This window comes from Dromiciops gliroides, chromosome X, assembly GCF_019393635.1.
Source record: "Dromiciops gliroides isolate mDroGli1 chromosome X, mDroGli1.pri, whole genome shotgun sequence".
In the NCBI taxonomy this organism is placed as follows: domain Eukaryota; kingdom Metazoa; phylum Chordata; class Mammalia; order Microbiotheria; family Microbiotheriidae; genus Dromiciops; species Dromiciops gliroides.
The window spans coordinates 38045020-38064171 of NC_057867.1; the positions used below are offsets into that span (position 1 = coordinate 38045020).

A 19152-nucleotide genomic window follows, 5' to 3' on the forward strand; every position below is an offset into this window, starting at 1 on the left:
ATGGGCAAAAATAATTATTTAAGGTGGGACACAGCTCTGAAATATTACAAATAATTGGAGTTAATAGCAACTAATACTTTGGAAATGGGCCAGCTAATAATATATGTGAACTCTTAAGTATGTTGGTGGCTGCTGCTTATTTTCAGCTTTGGTGGAAAACTAGAAACCTTCCTCATTGCAAACTGTACTTGTACTATAATACTATTATAATTTCTCACATTTATATAGTGCTTTCCTCACAGCCCCTCCAATCGACATAGGGAAAATATAATCAGATTTTCACCTCTATTTTGTAGGGGAGAAAACAAGTTCAGCAGTCAAGGGAATTTCACAGGGTCACAAGCTGTACCTCCCAATTCCAAGACCAGAGTTCATTAGACTGTGAGGTCCTTGAGGGCAAGAACTGTCTTTTGCATCTTTTTGTAGCCTCAGCAATTCATGTGCACAGTGGCTGGCACATAGCAGGCGCTTAATACACCATTCAGAAGAGTTGGGGGACACCTAGGTGGTGCAGTAGATAGAGCACCGACCCTGGAGTCAGGAAGACCTGAGTTCAGATCCAGCTTCAGACACTTGACACTTACTTGCTGTGTGAGCCTGGACAAATCACTTAACCCCAATTGCCTCCCCCCTCCTCCCAAAAAAGAAGAGTTGGAATAATTGCTGGTGTCTTTCCTGTTCCCAATTCCTAGCATCTTAGGATTTGGGGGAGCAGGAAGGAAAAACTCAAAGTTGTTTCTTCTAAATTTCCAGACACTTTGATTCAGAAACTCAACATTTTAGCAAAAAAGGAAAACCAGAAGTTTGTTCTACTCACTAAAGGAGTACAACTATAAGGTGCCTTTAAGATTCTTAGCCATGGGGAAAAAAAAACACCAAAAAAACAAAACAAAGATTCTTAGCCATGGCATTAAGGAGTAACATTCACTGGCTTTCTACAGAAAACAGGGAAGCCAATCTATGCTCTTAGCAAACAGTGAAACTCACTTTTGTTTTCTTCCTATCAGAAAGGGTAGAAGGGAGAGAGGCCAGATCCTCTGGAAGGAGGGTGGTTAGTAGTTGAGGACCACACAGGACATGGTAGGTATGAATAGCAATTGAATACATTCATCTGTGAAAAAGTAAAAAACAAATAAAACAAACCACACCACCACCACCACCACCACCACCACCACCCCCCCCTACCATGGACTAGCGACTTCTGATGAAGTGCAAAGTTAGATAGGTACACAACAGTCAGACTAAAGACAATCATGGTTCTATTTTAGCTCAATACCTCATTGTCCTGAATGATACTTTATCTCTGTTATTCACATTATGGATTTAAGGTTACAACCTGTAGAGTCCAAAAAAAAAAAAGTTTCAATAATAGTCTAAATACATTGCCTCGATCCAAAGAGAAAGTTGTGTGATGGATACTTCCAAGGATAAATGACCATTCTGGTACAAAGTTGTTCAAGTGTTTAAAATATCTTAATGCTTCAAAAACAACCTGTCCATTTCCCAGGTGAGCTCCTGCTGGTTTTATAGGATTTACCACTCAAAAAACATTCCTTTAGGAATACGTGAAAAATAAAGGCTAGAGATACAGTATCAAATTGCCCTTTTCAAGGGAAGGGGTGTTCATCTGCTTCATGGCTATCTGTGGATATGTAATGAATACAAATCATTCAAGCTTACTTTCCTGAGCTCTGATTTTTCATATATTAAAGAATTCTTTCTATGGTTCTCTCTCAAGTGCTGTTTTCCTATAAAATGTCAATTCTCAAAAACTCCCTTAACTGTACACTTAAGAGGATTCGGTAACTACCTCATTCTAGACAACATGGTGACTAGGTTAAATTATATGGATTACTGGCTGATGCTTTTTTATACAAAGCATGTTTAAAAAAGAAATTTAAAAATTTTAAATCACCTTAGCACAAAGTACAAGCTCAAAGACAAAGTGTTGTTGACAGTTGTTGTTTTATTGTAGTTATCATTATTAGCACATTTATTCCAAATCGCTTTGCTCTTTAAAACAAATTAAAAATTCTTGTAGGGCAAAATACAAGGTATACTTCAAAGGGAAAGGGTACATTTGGGTGTATTTTTTATCACATGATCACATCACAATATAAAATAACTAGTAACATCAATGACATCAAGGACAATTGTCTTCTGGACTATATACTAGTACAACTTGAACAGGAGCCTTCCTACAAAAGCATACGTAAAAAGAGCAAAGTTTTACAACACTTTAGAATGAATATTTTCTACGACCAGAAAATGCAACATTTCTAATTTGTGTCACAAAATGTTAGGAAGTGTTTACATGATCATTTTGGTCTCAATTTGCTTGAGGCATAACAAGTTCATAATGTCCGACATGGCCTTCCTGTTTGAGCTGATCTAATAAATCTTCCTTACGCCTTTTTCTACCTACCACCAAATATCTTTCACGGCCTATTCCATGAGATTTGCTCCTAAGACCATACTTCTGGGCAATCTGATGTATTTGTTTCCTTTCATCATTGGTAAGCTCCGTAGAAAAAGTTAAATCGGTGTGGCTCTCCGACCGTGCATAATTTCTGATGATCTGTTCAATATCTTTCTTGGCAATTTTATTCCCTCTCTCTACATCAAGGCCAAGCCCTTCCCGTTTATGCTGCTCTTTGACAGAGATGGGTTCGCGGATACCCTCCCCACACTTCCCTAACCCACCCCCTGTCCAACCCATTTTTCTTAAGAGCCGATTCCCAATGTTATCCTCTTTGATTTCTTGTTTATAAGCTTCTTCTGCTGAGCGACCCCGAATCTCATTTCTTGAAATCACATCCTCAATGGTACCTTTCTTCAGGTTGTTAATGACAGTTGGCTGTGTCTTTTTAAGGATCTTCACAGCTTCTTCTGCAGCTGCATGCTTGACAAACTTTTTCACCCCAACTGCTTCGGTGATGAATTCATCCTCTAGAATCACCTTGCATTTCCACCTTGAGTCTGTCAGCCTTTCAAAAACATATTTGACAGTCATTTTGTTGAACTGAGCCGTATCATTTAGTGTGCATACAGGGTTGGAAGAGTTCTCATAAATTACAAGATCCTTTAAATCTTTGTTTCCAGATCCCTTAGGTGAATAGCCTACTGTTTGAACCTGTGTAGCTTGGACAACTGGGGTATCAGATTGTGTCTTTTGAAGAATTTTCAATGCTTTAGAAGCAGCTGCATGTTTGCTTATTTTTTTGCTTCCATAACCTTCAGCTAAGCAGTGCCCTTGCAAAAACACCTGACAGCGCCACGTGCGGTTTGGCATCATCTCATGCTTGTATTCGATTGTCATTTTGTTGAATGAGGCGGAATTGTTTAGGATTCCAATAGCATCATTTGCGTTTTCTATGAGGACGAAATTGGTCCAATGTTTGGAACTGGAAGCAGAGTCTGACTGCTCAGCTCCGTTCTTGACAGAGAGATCTTCTGGGGCTTTCAAGGCTGGAGGAAAATCATATGAGGATACGCCAATCTGACACACCACAAGGTCATCTTGATAAATATGTTTGAATTTCCTCCTAATTACTCTAACCTCAACAGATTTTTGCAAGAGCTTTATGGCCTGCTCAGTAGCTCGATCCCTAGAGCCATTTTTGCTGCCAGCGTAACCTGTAGTCAGGTAGATACTCTGGCATCTAACTTCACAAGCAAAGCCGTCAATTAAAAGTTTCTTACTTCTGGGGATGTCAACAGGGGGGATTTCTTTTAAAGAGGCATATATATACTCAGGATTTGTCTTACATGCCTGAATGCAACGAGTTAACATATATGTATAATTGATTTTATCAGCTCCAAGATTCATCCCTGACAGGCTCTTGCAAATAACTGCAGAAAGTCTTTCAATAAACTGTTGCTTGCCAGCTACCTCTGATTCTGAAAATTTTACTGATGGGGGAGCAGCAGCAGCTGACTGAGAGGATGGAGGAGGACGGGAGGTACCACTTAGGGCAGGGGTCACACTATCTGATAACATGCTGGTACTTGCAGTCTGGTTATTAGCGAGAGCACAACTTGTTTCGGAATACTGAGACTTTTGATCTTGGGAACTGCTGTTAACATCATCTTGGTAGGTGTCTAACGGCGTCATGGTAGAGTCTGCTTGCTGTGTTTGGGTGTCTGAAGGATCTTCCATTCTTTCATCTTTATTACTACTAGCTACAAAGTGTACAGGTTCAAAACGAGGTTTCACCTGGAGTCTGGAAGCAGCTTGCTTTTTGGGAGGGATTTGACCTATGGAATGAGTGAAATTTATAGTTAAAGAAAAGAATTTCAAGTATCATTCCCCAAACACCATACTACAGGTAGCTGTGATGTTGTGATTCAAAAGAGAATCTTCAATAGCTTATTTCAGGTTTTTCAACTTTAACACATTTTTGGATTAAGAGATGGATGTTTCATTAATAGACTATTCAAAAAGGTCTTTAGTTTCACAGCTGACAAGACTTGGCTTACCTCCAAGGAAATGGTAACAGTGTTACACAGGTCAACTTAATTCTTCTGTGTAGGGGGAATGCAACAAGATAGAAAAAAACACAAACTACTGATCTGAAGAGGCACTTATTAGTATTACAATAGATTAGAAACATCTACCCAAGTTAAAGAAAATCTCACTAGAGCCCAGTTGCTAAATAAACCACTCCCATCATCTCAGCCCAGGCAGTACTAAGACACACAGGATATCAGAAGCTGGTAGGAACCCCTTACCAACCCCTATCTCTTCAGCATCCCCAACCAGAGAGCGTCTCGTTTTTACTTTGTATTTTATGACAGGAGTGGCAAAATACAAAGCATTCAATTCCCAAACCCTGCTTGATCTTTAAAAAAAAGTCATAGCTTGCTGTCCTCCAATCTAGAATCTAGTCCACCAAACATGACAGTTAACAGTTCCAATTAAGAGTTCTGTACATGGAAGGCAATGAAAACAACACTAGACTGGATATTAAGAGACCTAGATTCTGGTTGAGGGCTTGAATGAGATTGTTTCTAAGGGTCCTTCCAGTTTTGACATTCTATGTCTACCATAATTTATAAATAATTTAGTGGTGAGGTCTGGAGGGGGTCAACATAATATAGCCAAAATAATAAATGGTTGTGAAATGGTAACAGAAGATGCACTATTAATAATGGCTAAAAATATGTGTATGTGTGTGTGTGTGTATATATATATAAACATAAATGTGTGTGCACGCGTGTGTGTATACACACACACACACACATATATAATGAATCTTAATACCACACCTCCAAAAGTCAATGAAACGCTAAGGACAACAGTGTACCATGTACCCAATCGTGGCTTGACATAGAAGGAATGTGAAAGTCTAAAGAAAGGAGACACCCAGTGGTTATTCACTGGTATAAAGAACTATAATGTAATATGCTGTATCTCTGTACTAGGAAGGTGATGTCACCTTTTCAAAGGGAAGGCCATTCATTATTTGGACTACCTTGTGAGACTCTTTCATCTGCCTGGACTGAGAGGAATGAAGTGACCCCCCTCCCCTCCCCAAGAGCTAGACTTCTTTAAATCCAGGTGGGAGTACAGAATTAACACAAGAGCACCCTCTATATAACCTAGATTTGGGGTCATTTTTACAGGGAAAAGTATTCATTTTTCATGTTTAAATTCTGTGATGTTGGTTAATGAAGGACTATCAATCGATATAAATTCAATATACAGTAAGTCTGATCTATGTACCTCCAAATCAATGAAATACATTCCTTTTTTGACTTCGAAGGCTCCATGGTTTCTTTGATCTGAATCTTTCTGCCACCAATTTAGATCATAGCCCTTTCCAGAGATCCACCACTTAATGTTTGATCTTAATCACTCTCATGATTTTCTATTACCATATTTTACCTGTACAGTCTGCACACATTTGGAATAAACTTAAGTTGATTAACTTTTCAGACCTTCTTTTGAACAACCTAATTGTCTCAAGACTGAATCAGATCATTGAACCACCGAGGGGATCCAAACAGGAAAAATTATCTCTCTGGATAGTTTATGTCTGATTAAGCCTTGGGCAAAACCCCGTTTCCAGTATCCTTGTTCTCTACTCAACCCCCAACCCTCAGTGGCAGCTTTTGCCCTGGTTTCCCTTTCCCAACACGTTCCCCATGTGAGGGGGACTGGATCTGCTCCAGTTACTGGAAGCCTATTCCTTGGAGCTGTTGGAAGCAAAAAGAGCATGTGTTCCATCACGTTCAGCTTCTTCCAGCCTATGGCTCGCCCAACCTGAGCACAGTTCCACCAGGCTGGCCCCCTCTTTTCCCCAACTTGAATCATTCCCTTTTGCCTCTGATGAAGACTCCAAGATGCTGGTAATTCAGAGTCCAGTAGAGAGGCAGCTTGGTGGAGTGGAAAGAACGTTGGCCTTAGGAGTCAGAAGAGAACTGAGTTTGAATCCTGCCTCTGACATTTACTAGCTGTGTGACCTTGGGAAAGTCACTTAGCCTCTCTAAGCCTCAGTTTCCTCACCTGTAAAATGGGAACAATATCACCCAAAGTAATGTAAAAGTCAACATTAAAAAGCAAAACAAAGCAACTACCTTGGGTCAAATGTTAACTGACAATATCGGTACCATATCAAAGTTATAGGCTATATCCTTTCTGTCAACAGCTACAAAAGTGATGTGGAGTTTACCAGTTATTTAACTGTTTGGGGCTGGGATGGGGTTGTAGGGGAGTTTGTGTATTTAGGGTAAAGGAAATTAAAATGTGTAAGAAATCTCTGTAGTACCTACCTCAAGGGGTGGTTGTATAGCTCAAATCTGGCAATATGTAGCGAGTGCTCTATACACCTTAAGAGTGATCTCTTTTATTATCACCATCCTTGGTCTGGGTTTTCTTTATAACATTCACCCACCTTGCTGGTTGTGCTTAAGCATCCTCCCGCCCCCCCTACCCCCCCACCCCCCCACCTTGTATCTACGTTCTCCAGGGCCCACAAACCCTTTAACAGCTAGAAAACCGAGAGTAAGGAAGGCCTTGGGCCGAGGCACATCAAGACTGCCAGGAGGCCTGTTGAATGGCGGTGTTAACTTCACAAAGATAGATCACCTACTATGTGCCAGGTGCTAATGGGGACACAAAAAACCAGACATAGTCACTTGGCTGTGACAGAAATACAAACATTATATATATACCCTATGCAGGTCACTGCAAAATTCTCCCTATTCTTCATTCTTGCTGGGTGCTCGCTGGCAGTGAGATCCTCAGTTCTTTGTCCTTCTTGCTAGGAGCACGTCCTGGAGAAGTGCTGGGGCAAGCTGATTGGGGGAAGGGGGAAGGGAGGGAAGGAGGGAGGGGGAGAGGGAGGGAGGGAAAGGGAATCTTCAACTCTTGAGTTGTCATTCCCCTTCTCACTTCATTAGCACACACACCCAAGTTCCCCTGAAGCAGATTTGCCTTCCGCATCTGTCCACTCACATGGCCACCACCCTAGTTCAGGCCCCAACATTCCCTCAGCATGCATTACTGTCATTGCCTCCAGTCTTTCCCCACTCCGGTTCTCCACATGACTGCCCAACTGGTGTCTCTACATCCCAGTTCTGACTGTGGGACTCTCAAGAAGCTTGGATGGCTCCCTCTTTCTCAAATCAATATTGAAAGTCCCTCACAGTCTGGCTCTGCCTCATCTCTCCTCCCCACCCAACAATCTGGCCATCCTGGCCTACTTACTGTTCCGTGCACATGACACGCTGCTGCATGCCCCTACACCTGGAATGCTCTCCTCCTTCCTCATCTCCACCTTTGGGGAACTTCAAGGCTCACCTCCAAGAGGCCTTTGGGGATTCCCTTTGTGGTTGCTCGTCCCTTTCCTCCAATTATCTTGGTCTTTAAAGTTGTATATTTTTCATCTTTACTTATCTGTGTACATGTCTCTTTACCCCAAGTACAATGGAAGTTACTTGAGAGCAAGGATGATTTCATTTCTGTATTTCCAGTGATGCATAAAAAGCTTATAATAAATACCTGTTGAATCCTGCCCTCAAGAGCTTGCCAGAGGAGAAAAGATGTACACAGATACCTAAAATGTATAGCACCAGAGCCATACAAATAAAATGTCATGGCACTTAAGAAGAGGGAGAGACTGTTTCTGGCTGGGGACACCTCTAGTAGGCAATAGCCACATGTGTTGCACACACACAAATCAAGGGGCCATTGTTCCTAACCCTAAAGAAAATTAACAGGGCCAGGCTTGTCCAGCGATATTCAAATAGTTTTTTCATTTAGGCTCTTGCTACCTAAAAGAGACACCTATTTGACTAGCACTCAGGAATTCATTATCTGCCAGGACGGAATTAATCAATTAAGATGATCTTATTATATTGACTTTATCAGGCTTGGGCAAAGAGATCCAGAACCCCATTCAAAAAGTAGAGAAGTTGTAATATTTGAGACCTTGTGACCCTATTCTCTCCTTTGACACTTGCTATCTTGTTTAACCATGGGTCTGGGCGGGATGGTAGTGGTAAAATACCTGCCTGTGTTTTACAATTTCATAAAGAAAAAAAAAGCAGTCTTAAGTCAAATATCAACGGGGAAAATCTAACTTAGGTGTTAACAGACTTTCACAGACGTATTTTGGTCAGCTTCCTATAGTGTCGAATGGGTCCAATGTCCAAGTTCAAAGCCTTCTGGCTCTGTTCTTTGTGACTAATTCATCAACATGTGAAAGGTAAAGAATCAATTTGTGGTGTTGTCTAAAGAGCTGGGAAAGAGATCCCTTCATTTTTGCAGATGAAGAAATTTGGGGCCCAGAAAGGCTACAGAGCTTCCCCAAGGCCACACAGCTAGTCTCGGCTCTGGTTCTTTCCATTCAAGCATCTGTTAAAACTCCTATTATGCGCAAGATATCGGAAGAGGCCAAAGTTCCAGTTGTCAAGGAGCCCGGAGTCTACTGGGGTGATAAACCGATCAGTACAATATAAAGCAGGGAGTCAAGAAGAGCAAAATATTCTTTTCAACTTCAAATTATTCTAGAGCTAGAATTTTCAGTTAACACATTTACCCCAATTCTCCTATTCCAGAGCTATGAAGGTAAGAAGGCTTTGGTTAGTATGGGGCAGATTTCCCATCCAGAGACTCTCTGTAGGTTTGTATTTTCACAGCAACCTGCAGGCTAAAGAAGTAGGTACATTTTTAAGAGCTCTAGGCTGTTATCTTTTAAAAATCAGCAGAAGCAGTTACTGGGACTTGCTAAGTCTGTCCATTTAAACGGCTTTTTAGAAATCAAGATGAATAATTTTTGCCCCTTAATTAGTTGTTTGGCCAGTCTTACTGAATAAGTAAGACTTCATACTATATCCACACATCCCAATTGCTTTGATATAGGAAAGAAAGCTAAACAACTAAAACTTTTAAGTACTGTAACATTATGGATTGTCATTTCATTTAACTGCTGATTTTTAAATAGGAGAGGTTGAAAGCAAGCTGCACCAATGATTTTATACAAGTGGTATAAAAACAGCATCAGGAGTGTGTGTGTGTGTGTGTGTGTGTGTGTGTGTTGAAGATGGACCAGTCTAAGGAGAATGGGACACAATAGATGGAGAGAATCCCACAGCTATCATGGTACCCTTGACATATTAAGAGAACCAGAAGATGGTTTATTGGCTAAATTAAATTCTCCAGGGAAGACAGAATCAAGAACTACACAGAAGCAGTTACTAATCTGTGTACTGTTTGTTGGGGGCAGCACCAAATCAATGAGATCAAAGGTCCACCCAAAGGGAAAAAGTGAGGAGCACGAGTCTTCTTTATCACTGATCATTAGTCATAATGAAGAAAATGTTTTTCCTAAGAGAATTCTTAAGAGAAAACTGTCAATTTCTAACCCCTGCCTCAAAGTCTGTTTTCAGAAATGATCTCGGTCCTGATCCATCATCCAGAAACAGAATCCATTTTATTTTGAGGAGAAAAAAAGAATAACATGGCTGGATTAGGAAAATGAGGGTGCCAAAGTTAAAACTACAGAAGAACCTGCTCCAGAGATCTTCATTTAGAGATATAGGTATATAGTATATTACACTTTACATTTGTGCACGAATGCCGATTACCTCATCTGTGCAAAGCACTGTGCTGGGTCAGGGGCTGAGTGGTGTAAAGATACAAAAATGCCAAGCCAGACCCACCTTTGAGGAAATGACCATGGAGTGAGGGAGATAGCCTATGTATATAGAGAGAGATCATTTTAAGAAGCTAAGTGCGTGAAGGAGGTGGAAAGCAAATGCTCTTCAAGTCCAGAGGCAGGAGCTATGACATATATCAGGCTAGGCAGATCAGAGCAGGGCAAGCAGCAAGTGGGCAGCTGAAGGTGCCGGCAGGTGGGCCTATGGGGATGTAGCAGCATTGGGCTTGCCCGTTTGGGGAATGGGCAGTAGTACAGCTGGAATAGAACCAGAGATGTGAAAAGCAACCTGAGCAAAAGGGGAGTAGAGAAAGATAAGGCCAGAAAAAGAGCCTGGGGTCAGAGCCGTTCAGAGTATAATGAATGCCAGGCTAAAGAGTTTGGATTCAATTGGACAGGCAGAAGGTTTTTGAGCAGTTAGCAGTACATTAGGAAGATGATTCTGGCAGTGATGGATAGGCTGGACTGGAAGGGGTCAGGCACAGAGAGAAGTTAGGGAAAAGCTATTGCAATTATCTAGGCAAGAAGTAATGGGATCTTGACCTAAGGTGGCAGCAGTGGGGAAGCCCCCTGAAGCCAGGAATCCTGTCATACCTAAACCTGGCATTCCCCAGCCCAGCCCTGCCCAGCCCAGCCCAGCCCAGCCCTGCACAGTGCTCTGCACAGACTAGGGCCTGAGTAAAGGGCCCTGGTCACCCGCTACAATGCAAGAGCATCGACAGAGTGTGTGTGTGCGCCATCATGAGCAAGCTCCATCTTGGGGGATTTGATTTCAGTATGACTTTAAGGTTTTTCTTTATAAAGGTGGATCTCATTCCATGGGCCTCAGTGAGGTCTAGGATATTTTTTTAATGTTCTATTAAGTGCCTGTTCTCCTTAAACTGTTAATAAATGAAGGATAACAGAACTAACAGAACTCTCAGGTCCCAAGTTTGAAAGTAACTTACAAGAATTAAGTATCACCCTCATTTTACCAAATGAAGCAGAGACCTCAGGTTTCTTCAGATCACACATCGAGGAAAAGGAAATATACTCACCAGCACAAGGCGAGGGGGGACGTTTTTGAGCTTTGGGAGCATTAGGCAATACCAGTTCATGTGAAGGCATCTCCCCAATATCAATACCTTCAGCCATCTTGAAAATTTTTTCCATCAACTGTGGGCTATACCTATGTTTGAAGTAATAAAAGATGATGTTAAAACACGTAAGAATTAAACTAACTCCAAAACTTCTAAATGGGCTATTGCTGTTGTACGCCATGGATGGAAAACTATGAAGAGGGTTTCAGAAATGGCCATGCCTACATTGGCTCTAAGTTCTGACACATAACTGCTTCCCACTCTTACCTTGGGGTCCCATGATTGGTCATGGAACCAATGCTGTCCCTTGGGGAGAATTTTTTTTAAATGGATGGCAAGTGCAGGTGCTGAATTTGAATGAGAGTGAGAACTTGTCATTTCTGGCATAGCATGCTCCTCAGACCCAACAGCCCCTTTTCCAAGCAAAGCAGAGAAGTCAGTACACAGATAAGCCTGTAAAGGTCCCTCAGCAGAGCTTACTGAGAACCTGCTCAGGGCTAGTCACTTGTTTTGGAATTGTTCTTCCCAAAGTTAAAAGGAGCAGGACCCTCCCCGTCTGCTTAAGTCCTCTCCTTGATACCTTTAAACATCACTGTCTACTCCAGAGCTCCCCATCTGGCCAAGTTCACCCTCTGTACCAGGCTGGTATTGGTTCCACTGTGCTAGCCTTCCCTCTGGGTGGTTCTGGGTAACTCCCCCCCCAACTATTCCAGGAGGAAAAATGCTTTGATACAAACCCACCAGCACTGCCTCCTGGCAGCTACTGGGGTGGCATATTTCCATACCTCCTGTGACTTCACTATCTACTCTGAATAGATGGATTAAATAGGACATTTACTCTATCTGAACTTGGGGAACCATAGCAAGTTATATATTGTGGGATCAATTACAAATCAGATATTTGAGGGTCAGATTTTCAAGGTGTGAAGAAAGCAGAGGAGGATAGGAAAAGCCCAGACAACTTCAAGTGGAGGGAGCTGCCTTCTTTCACCGTCCTTATATCCACTATCAGAATCTAGGGCCGTAAACAGTCATGACCGCAAAACTGGCCTTTTGGGCCATCCAATTCCAACATACACGTGCTCTCTGCAGGACCCTCTGCACGCGTTTGCCCATTTCTTTATTTTTTCTTTTCCTGCAATGCTATGTGGGGACCAATTAGTGAGAACTGCTTCATTCACTGCTATGAAACCCAAGCACATTCTAATCAGAGACAAATATACCTCGATGTAGGATGGAAATAGAGTCAGTTTCTTCATCCTTTAATAGGAAGCTACTTAAGAGTTTATTTAACACTTGGTAATTGTAATGATCAAGGTTGGCCAGAAAGAGAGGAGAAAATGAGCTTCCTTCCCTGTTCTGCAGGATGGGGTGGGGGTGGGGAGCTCTGCATGTGGAACTTGGCATATATTGGGTAATTGGAAGGAACTGCTCTCTTTCCCCCCCCCCCTCCTTTTCTTTTATAAACTTTGTTACAAACTGGAGAGTGGAGGATAGATTTAGAAATGAAGGTGATGGAAAAACAATAGATCAGTAATTAAGGTTGTTGGTTTTTAAAGCTTACCTAGCACCTAGTTAGCAGGAATAGTTTACCTAGTGATCCCTCTGGTAGCTCAAAAGAATGCCTCTCAATTACTTTTTGCATTATTTTCACTTCTTCATTTGCAGAGTTGCTGCAGTTAATCTTGACTTATGAGGTTGATATGGGGAGGGGGTGGGGAACCACGGCCCAAGCAGCAGCTTCCTCTGTGGCTACTTACCAAGGAAACCTAGCCCCCCACCCCCCAGTGTCAGAAATTACTGGGCACAGTACTTAAAACTTTACCAAAGAAGACTTCAAATACCATCATGGATGACATTATTCCAAAACATATTGCTATTTACTTTTAGTTTCCACAGGAAAGCAAATCAGTGTACCTACAAATCTGAAACTGAAGCAAGTGAGAAAACCTTTGGTCCCCTCCATTGTCTATCTTGCCTCCACACTCACTCAAGGATGTGGTGATGTAACAAGTGGGGTGTCTCTCTCTACCAAGAGGGGGGGGGTTTGATTTAGGACAGAGCACTTGAAAACCTGTATAGCTTTGGCTAGAAACCCCTTTTCCTTTAAACCAAATAAAAAGCCTCTGAAAAGTCCTCAGTCCAGTTTGAAATGCTGATTTGCCATATACTGCTAAGTCAAACAAGAGACATACTTCTAAACAAACACATGCAAACTGGGACATTCGCCCTACAGTACCTTCCATTCTGGGATCTGGAACACACACACACACACACACACACACACACACACACACACACACACACACATACCATTCAGCAGCATGTACAAGTCAGCAGTGTACAAGAAAAAAGATGATAGATATTCTAGAAGAATGCAATGTACTGTGATTTTTAAAATTCATGTGTTTAAGCCGTTCAAAATTCAACAACCCTAGGATTTGCCAGTGTGCCTGGAGTTTAGCATGTTCAATATACCAAGAGAATCAATAGCATAAGCAAAAATGAGGATACAACAAGATGCAGAGAGAGGATTTCATAGTTTGACTAGGAATGGCTTACCAAAGAAATGCAGAAAGGATTAAATTGCTCCAAGAGGTCCAACCAAGTAAATGAGAGTTGGCACTTGAAAATTAAGCAGAGGTTAGGGTTTGCAGTCACAGAATTACTTGTTCAAAACTATTTACAGACTCCTGCCAGAAACCGAACCAAAACGTATGTAGCCAAGCTACCAATAAGGGAAGTCACTGGAATTATTCAGGATTGGCCTTTTAAGTAATGAACCTACCTCTTCTGAAATGATCAAGAACTCCCAGATTTGAAAGAGGAAAACACTTTCCAAAGCTCCCCCACTTACTTTATCAGCAAGGGGACTCATCCACCTGGCCTGCTAGACCAATTGTTAATTTCACAACCTATCCCTGGCCGACATCTACCACCTAGGACCACTTTTAGACTAGTATAGCAGAGATGTTCATAATAAATAACCAAGGCAGAAAAGTCTACTGGATTTCATTTTAAGACACCTTTCACGATAGCAAGAAATTCCTCACAAACAACCTAATGGCCAAAAAGGGCTGCTTGCTTGGTACATACAGCATTTTAACAATGCTTAGGGAAACAAACTTCTAACTAACTGAATATTCTGGGTAACAGAGTTCCCATATGTACATATATCATTTGTCAAAGAATTAGGATATGGCAAAAATGCCACAGACACTAAAACTAACTAAAACTATAATAAACACAGCTATTACTCTCATGATTCCAAAGGCACCTCCAGAGCATTATCTAAACAAACACCAAGGATCAAGTGATCATGGGATCTTAGATCTAGAGCTGGATGGGATCTGAGAAACCACCTAGTCCAACTCATTTTACAGAGGAGGAAACTGAGGCCCAGCAGAGGGAAGCGATTTGTCCCAGGTCACACATATGATCCTAGACCTAGAACTGGAAAGAACCTCAGAGGACATGTATTCAAACCTCCTCGTTTTAAAGAGGGAGAAACTGAGGCCCAGAGAGGGGAAAGGACTGGCCCAAGGTCAGAAAGATAGTGACCAAATCTGAATCCTGGCCTTTGGACTCCAGGCTGGGAGTCAGTGCTGCTCACTGTTCGACAGTCGCTACACTTACAGTTGATATTGAAAAGAATACAGTTTACCTCAAACATATCCAAGAAATGTCTTTCCAGAATAAATTCCTGATACTATGTTATCACTTTGTTTCTCTTTCGTGAAGAGGAGACCACAAGGGGAAAGCTCCCAGTATCTGAATTTTCTAGCAGTTCATATTTTACATAGAAGGAAGTTTGGGGGCTAATCCTTTAAAACCATGATTGTGTTGAATAATCCTGTGAAATCTGAGGCATATGAGCCATACGGGTTTGAGGATTATGAAGATTAGGGGTCAAAAATCAGACTAGAAAACTTTATGCTTCTTTTATAGGAAAATTTCACAGGAAAATAGTTAGACCTGCAAACCACGAGGGGGCTTAAATACAAACCTCACCACCTCCTGGAATGTTTTTTTTTTTTGGGGGGGGGGGGGAAGAATTCCAGCTTCATTTTAACTTAAATAAGTTTGAAATGTACATCAATTAGAAGGCGTAGGGACTGGACTCTCACAAGCAAGGTATAAAAGATGTTTTGCTTAAGGAAAGGAAAAGAAAAGAATCTCTCCTCGTTCCTGTTATTAGGCTAATTAAGGCTATTAAGAGCAAGTTCTAGGAGGTAGTGAAGTACTGTGGCCCCGATCTTGAGTCTGGGGATCTGGATTTGAACCCTGCCTTTGTCCCTTACAGCCCATGTGGCTGTAGTTCCCTGGGCCTTGATTCTCTCATTTGTAAAATGAAAGGGTCAGCCTAGATGGCTCTGCATTTGTGATGCTCTGAAGCCCTGAGGCTAGCTAGTTCATTCATCTCTGGAAATAGCCAACAAAGGAAAGAACAATTCAGTAACATTTTCTACATGGAATACATCTCAATAGGGTTGATGTTTCTTATCTGGATCATCCCTCTGAGGCAGAAATGATATTGCGCGGGAAGAACAGAAGGAGAAATCGTTTGGGAGGGTGGTTGCAAACTGAAGCACCATTAACAACAATGGAGAATGGTAAACTTACACTGGCATTAATCCAAGATAGCTGAAATTTTGTTCGGCCTATGCCTCGTTAACTCAATTTTTCATTAAGGAAAAAAAGTCCCATTGAGTTAACTGAAGGCCAAATTTCAGTCAGAAAAATGCTCAGCCTAGCTTAGATGGGGTTTTAGTATTTTGATGGGTGGAGCTGCTCATGGCTAGTTTAAAGAAAAACTCGACCTATGAAATGCCACATGGCAGTTTCCGTTGGATTGAACGGGATGGTCCAAATACCTCTATCTGGGAGGCCCCAAAAGGAAGGGGGTGGAGGAAAAAAAGACCTGCAGCCCAATCCCCAGGCAGGATGCTGCTGCTACCGAATCCCACTTGGGACAAAAATGAAAGAAATCCTTTTCTACAGCAGATTTTCCAGTTCCTCAGCCAGCTTCACTGGAAAAAGCAGGAGGCCATGTGTGTGTTGTGGCCCAGGATGCTGAGGAAGGAACCTTCCAAGCTCCTGAGAGCCAAGAGCAGCAAAGGGACAGGGGCTAAGCAGTGCAAGGAGAGACACCCTTCCCCCTCCCAATGAGAAGAGAAAGCCACGGAAGGCCAGAAGGGTGGCTGGAGACCAAGGTCCCTGCAAAGGGGAGTCAGAGCCAGGGCCCTAGACCCCCCAGGAGGGCAGGGGGAAGAAAAGAATAAAACTTGAAGGAAAAAAGATGGGAAATGAGAAGAGCGGAAGAGGAAAGGAAAAAAGGAGAAGGGAGAGGAAGGAAAATGGGAGGGGTGAAAATGGAAGAGGAAGATGCAAGGAAAATGGAGAGGATGGGAGGGGAAAGACAATGGGAGGGCTAAAAGAAGGGAGAGGAAGATGGGAGGGGTAAAAATAGGAGAAAATGGGAAAGGAAAAATTGGAAGAGGAAGATGAAAGGAAAAATGGGGAAGATGAAAGTGGAATGAAAATGGGAGGGTTGAAGAAAGGGAGAGGAAGATGGGAGGGGAAGGAGAATGGGAAAGGAAGATGGAAGGAAAAAAGGATGGGAGGGGAAGGAGAATGGGAGGGGGAAGAGAGAGGAAGGAAAATGGAAGGGTTGATGGAAGGGAGAGGAAGATGGGAGGGGAAAAGGAGGATGGGAGTGAAAGGGAAATGGGAGGGGGGAAATGGAAGAGGAAGATGGAAGGGGAAAAGGAGGAGGATGGGAGGAGAAGGAAAATGGAAGAGGAAGGCAAAAAGGAGAGAAGGATGGGAGGGTGAAGGAAGGGGGGCGAGAGGGAGAGCCGGGCAGGGACCAGGGGAGAGGGGAGGGGGTGAACAGGGGAGGGGGGAGGGGAGGAGGCGAGCCGGGTAGAGGGGAGGGGCGGAGTCGGGGAGTGGGAGAAGAGGGGAGGGTGGCAAGCTGGAGGAGAGGAGGGGGGAGAGAAGGAGGCCAGCGAGGGGGAGGAGGGGGAGGAGGAGGGGGAGCCATCGAGGAGAAGGAGGGGGCCAGCAAGGGGGAGAGAAGGAGGGGTTGAGCTAGAGGGAGATGGAGGGGGCCAGCGAGGGGGAGAGGAGGGGGGCGATCAGAGGGGGAGGAAAGGAGGGGGCGAACAGAGGGGACAGAAGGAGGAGGCAATCGAGGGGGAGAAAAGGAGGGGGCGATCAGAGGGGAGAGAGGGAGGGGGGAATCGAGGGGGAAAAGGAGGGAGGCGAGCGAGGGGGGAAGGGAGGGGGGCGAGCGAGGGGAGAGACGCAGAGGGGAAGCGGGGAGGGGGAGCGGGGGAAGGGGGTGCCAGGGAGAGTGAGGGGGAAGGAGGGCTCCCCGGACCCCGCCGACCCCCGGGCCCCGGCCCCGCTCACCTGCAGCCCAGGAAGATGTGGTTGGTCCAGGCGGACGAGAGCGCCAGCAGCTGATCGAGCGCGGCGCCCGGGTACTTGTGCAGGTGGCGGCAGATGAAGGTGCGCCGCAGCCCCCACTGCCAGTCGCTCTCGTGGCTGTAGCGCCACTGGCTCACCACGGCCTCGGGCGGCATCACCGAAGAGGAGGGCGGCGGCAACAAGTCGCCCTCCCGCAGCAGCCCATCGCCACCCTGCGCCATCTCCGAGTCGGCTCTCCGCGGCCACCCGCGCTACTGCCAGCGACCGAAGCGGGGGTGGCTGCAAGGCTGGAAGGCTGCGAAGCGGGGCTCGAGGGCTGCGGCGCCGGGGCGGTCCCCAGAGACCACTCTTAGAGCAGGGAGCGGAGGCCGGCGAGCCGAGGTCTCGGGGCGAGCCGACGGTTGTGGCACATGGGGAGAAGAGCGGGGATGTGGGGAGACGGCGAGCAGGGGAGCTTGGGAGCAGGGGGCGGGGGGAGAGAGGGGCAGGGCGCAGGGGAGCCAGGGACGCGTGCGCCGGAAGAAGAGCGACGGGCTCGAGAACCGCCCCCCCTCCTTGCTTCACGCAAACTCACACGCTACGCGAGACCATCCGCTTTCCTCTGCTCCTCGGCATGCGGCCCGAGAGCGCCAGTGCGCACGCGCGCCTTTCCACCCAGCTTCCTAAACTCTCGTCCGAGCGTCTCGCGAGATTAGGAAAACGACCGCGACCGATCACGCCCCGCTGTGACGCCACTATACTGCAAGCCGTGGGGCTCAAGGAACTTGGGAGAATGTTCTAGAGAGGAGCACCCCCCCCCCCTCCTCGCCCTGGAAAGGAGTCAACTGGTGTCCCTCCCGCGGCCAGTGGTGGTGGTCGCGGACGACCATGCGCGCGAGATCCCTAGATCTCCGCAGTCACGTGGGCCCTCCCGCGGGGCGGGGCTTAAAGCCCTCCAGCTTCATTTTGACACTTGCCGCAGTGTACGTTGCGAAATGCGACAGAAAGAGAGACCTTTACCTCCTTGATCTCTTCCCCGCCCCCAACCATCCTAGGAAAGAGGATGCAGGATGAGCCCCATTTTATAGATGAGGAAGAAGGCTTAGAGTGCAGGAGGACCCACATCTACCTGACTCCCGTGCGCAGCACCCCAGCCACACCACACTCTTCCCTCCCTAGAAACAAATCAAGCGAACATACATCAAACACCCACTATGTGCCAGGCCCTGGCCATACAGAGACACATGAAAATGAACTCTGCGCTCCAGGAGGGACAACAGGCACACGTATACACAGAATATACAGAACCTGACCCTGCAATTGCACTAATAAAGGGAACGCCCTCTACAGACATTTATTAAGTGCCTACTGTATGCCATGCACAAAGATTTTAAAAAAAAAAAGACCCTGTCCTCAACGAGGTCAATCCAATGGGAGAGACAACATCCAAACAGATATATACAAAGCAAGCTATATACAAGATAAATGGTAAATAA

At 44.5% G+C, this 19152-nt stretch overlaps 1 protein-coding gene across 1 annotated transcript; it reads right to left on the minus strand.

The window, feature by feature from the left end:
* Positions 1-1946: 1946 nt before the first annotated feature.
* On the minus strand, positions 1947-18296 carry NKRF (NFKB repressing factor). The gene is made up of 3 exons (XM_043973894.1): positions 17660-18296; positions 11201-11331; positions 1947-4257 (listed from the first exon to the last, which is right to left on the minus strand). The coding sequence occupies exons 1-3, from the start codon at positions 17896-17898 to the stop codon at positions 2330-2332; spliced, it is 2298 nt and encodes a 765-aa protein (XP_043829829.1). The 5' UTR covers positions 17899-18296; the 3' UTR covers positions 1947-2329.
* Positions 18297-19152: the final 856 nt, after the last annotated feature.

Bases quoted from the DNA above. Each gene is read 5' to 3' on its own strand.
- NKRF (XM_043973894.1), bottom strand. From the start codon at position 17,898: ATGGCGCAGGGTGGCGATGGGCTGCTGCGGGAGGGCGACTTGTTGCCG. The intron at 11,332-17,659 runs GTGAGCGGGGCC...CTTCAAACATAG, and splicing joins CACATCTTCCTGGGCTGCAG to GTATAGCCCACAGTTGATGG. The intron at 4,258-11,200 runs GTGAGTATATTT...CTCATTCCATAG, and splicing joins TCCCCCCTCGCCTTGTGCTG to GTCAAATCCCTCCCAAAAAG.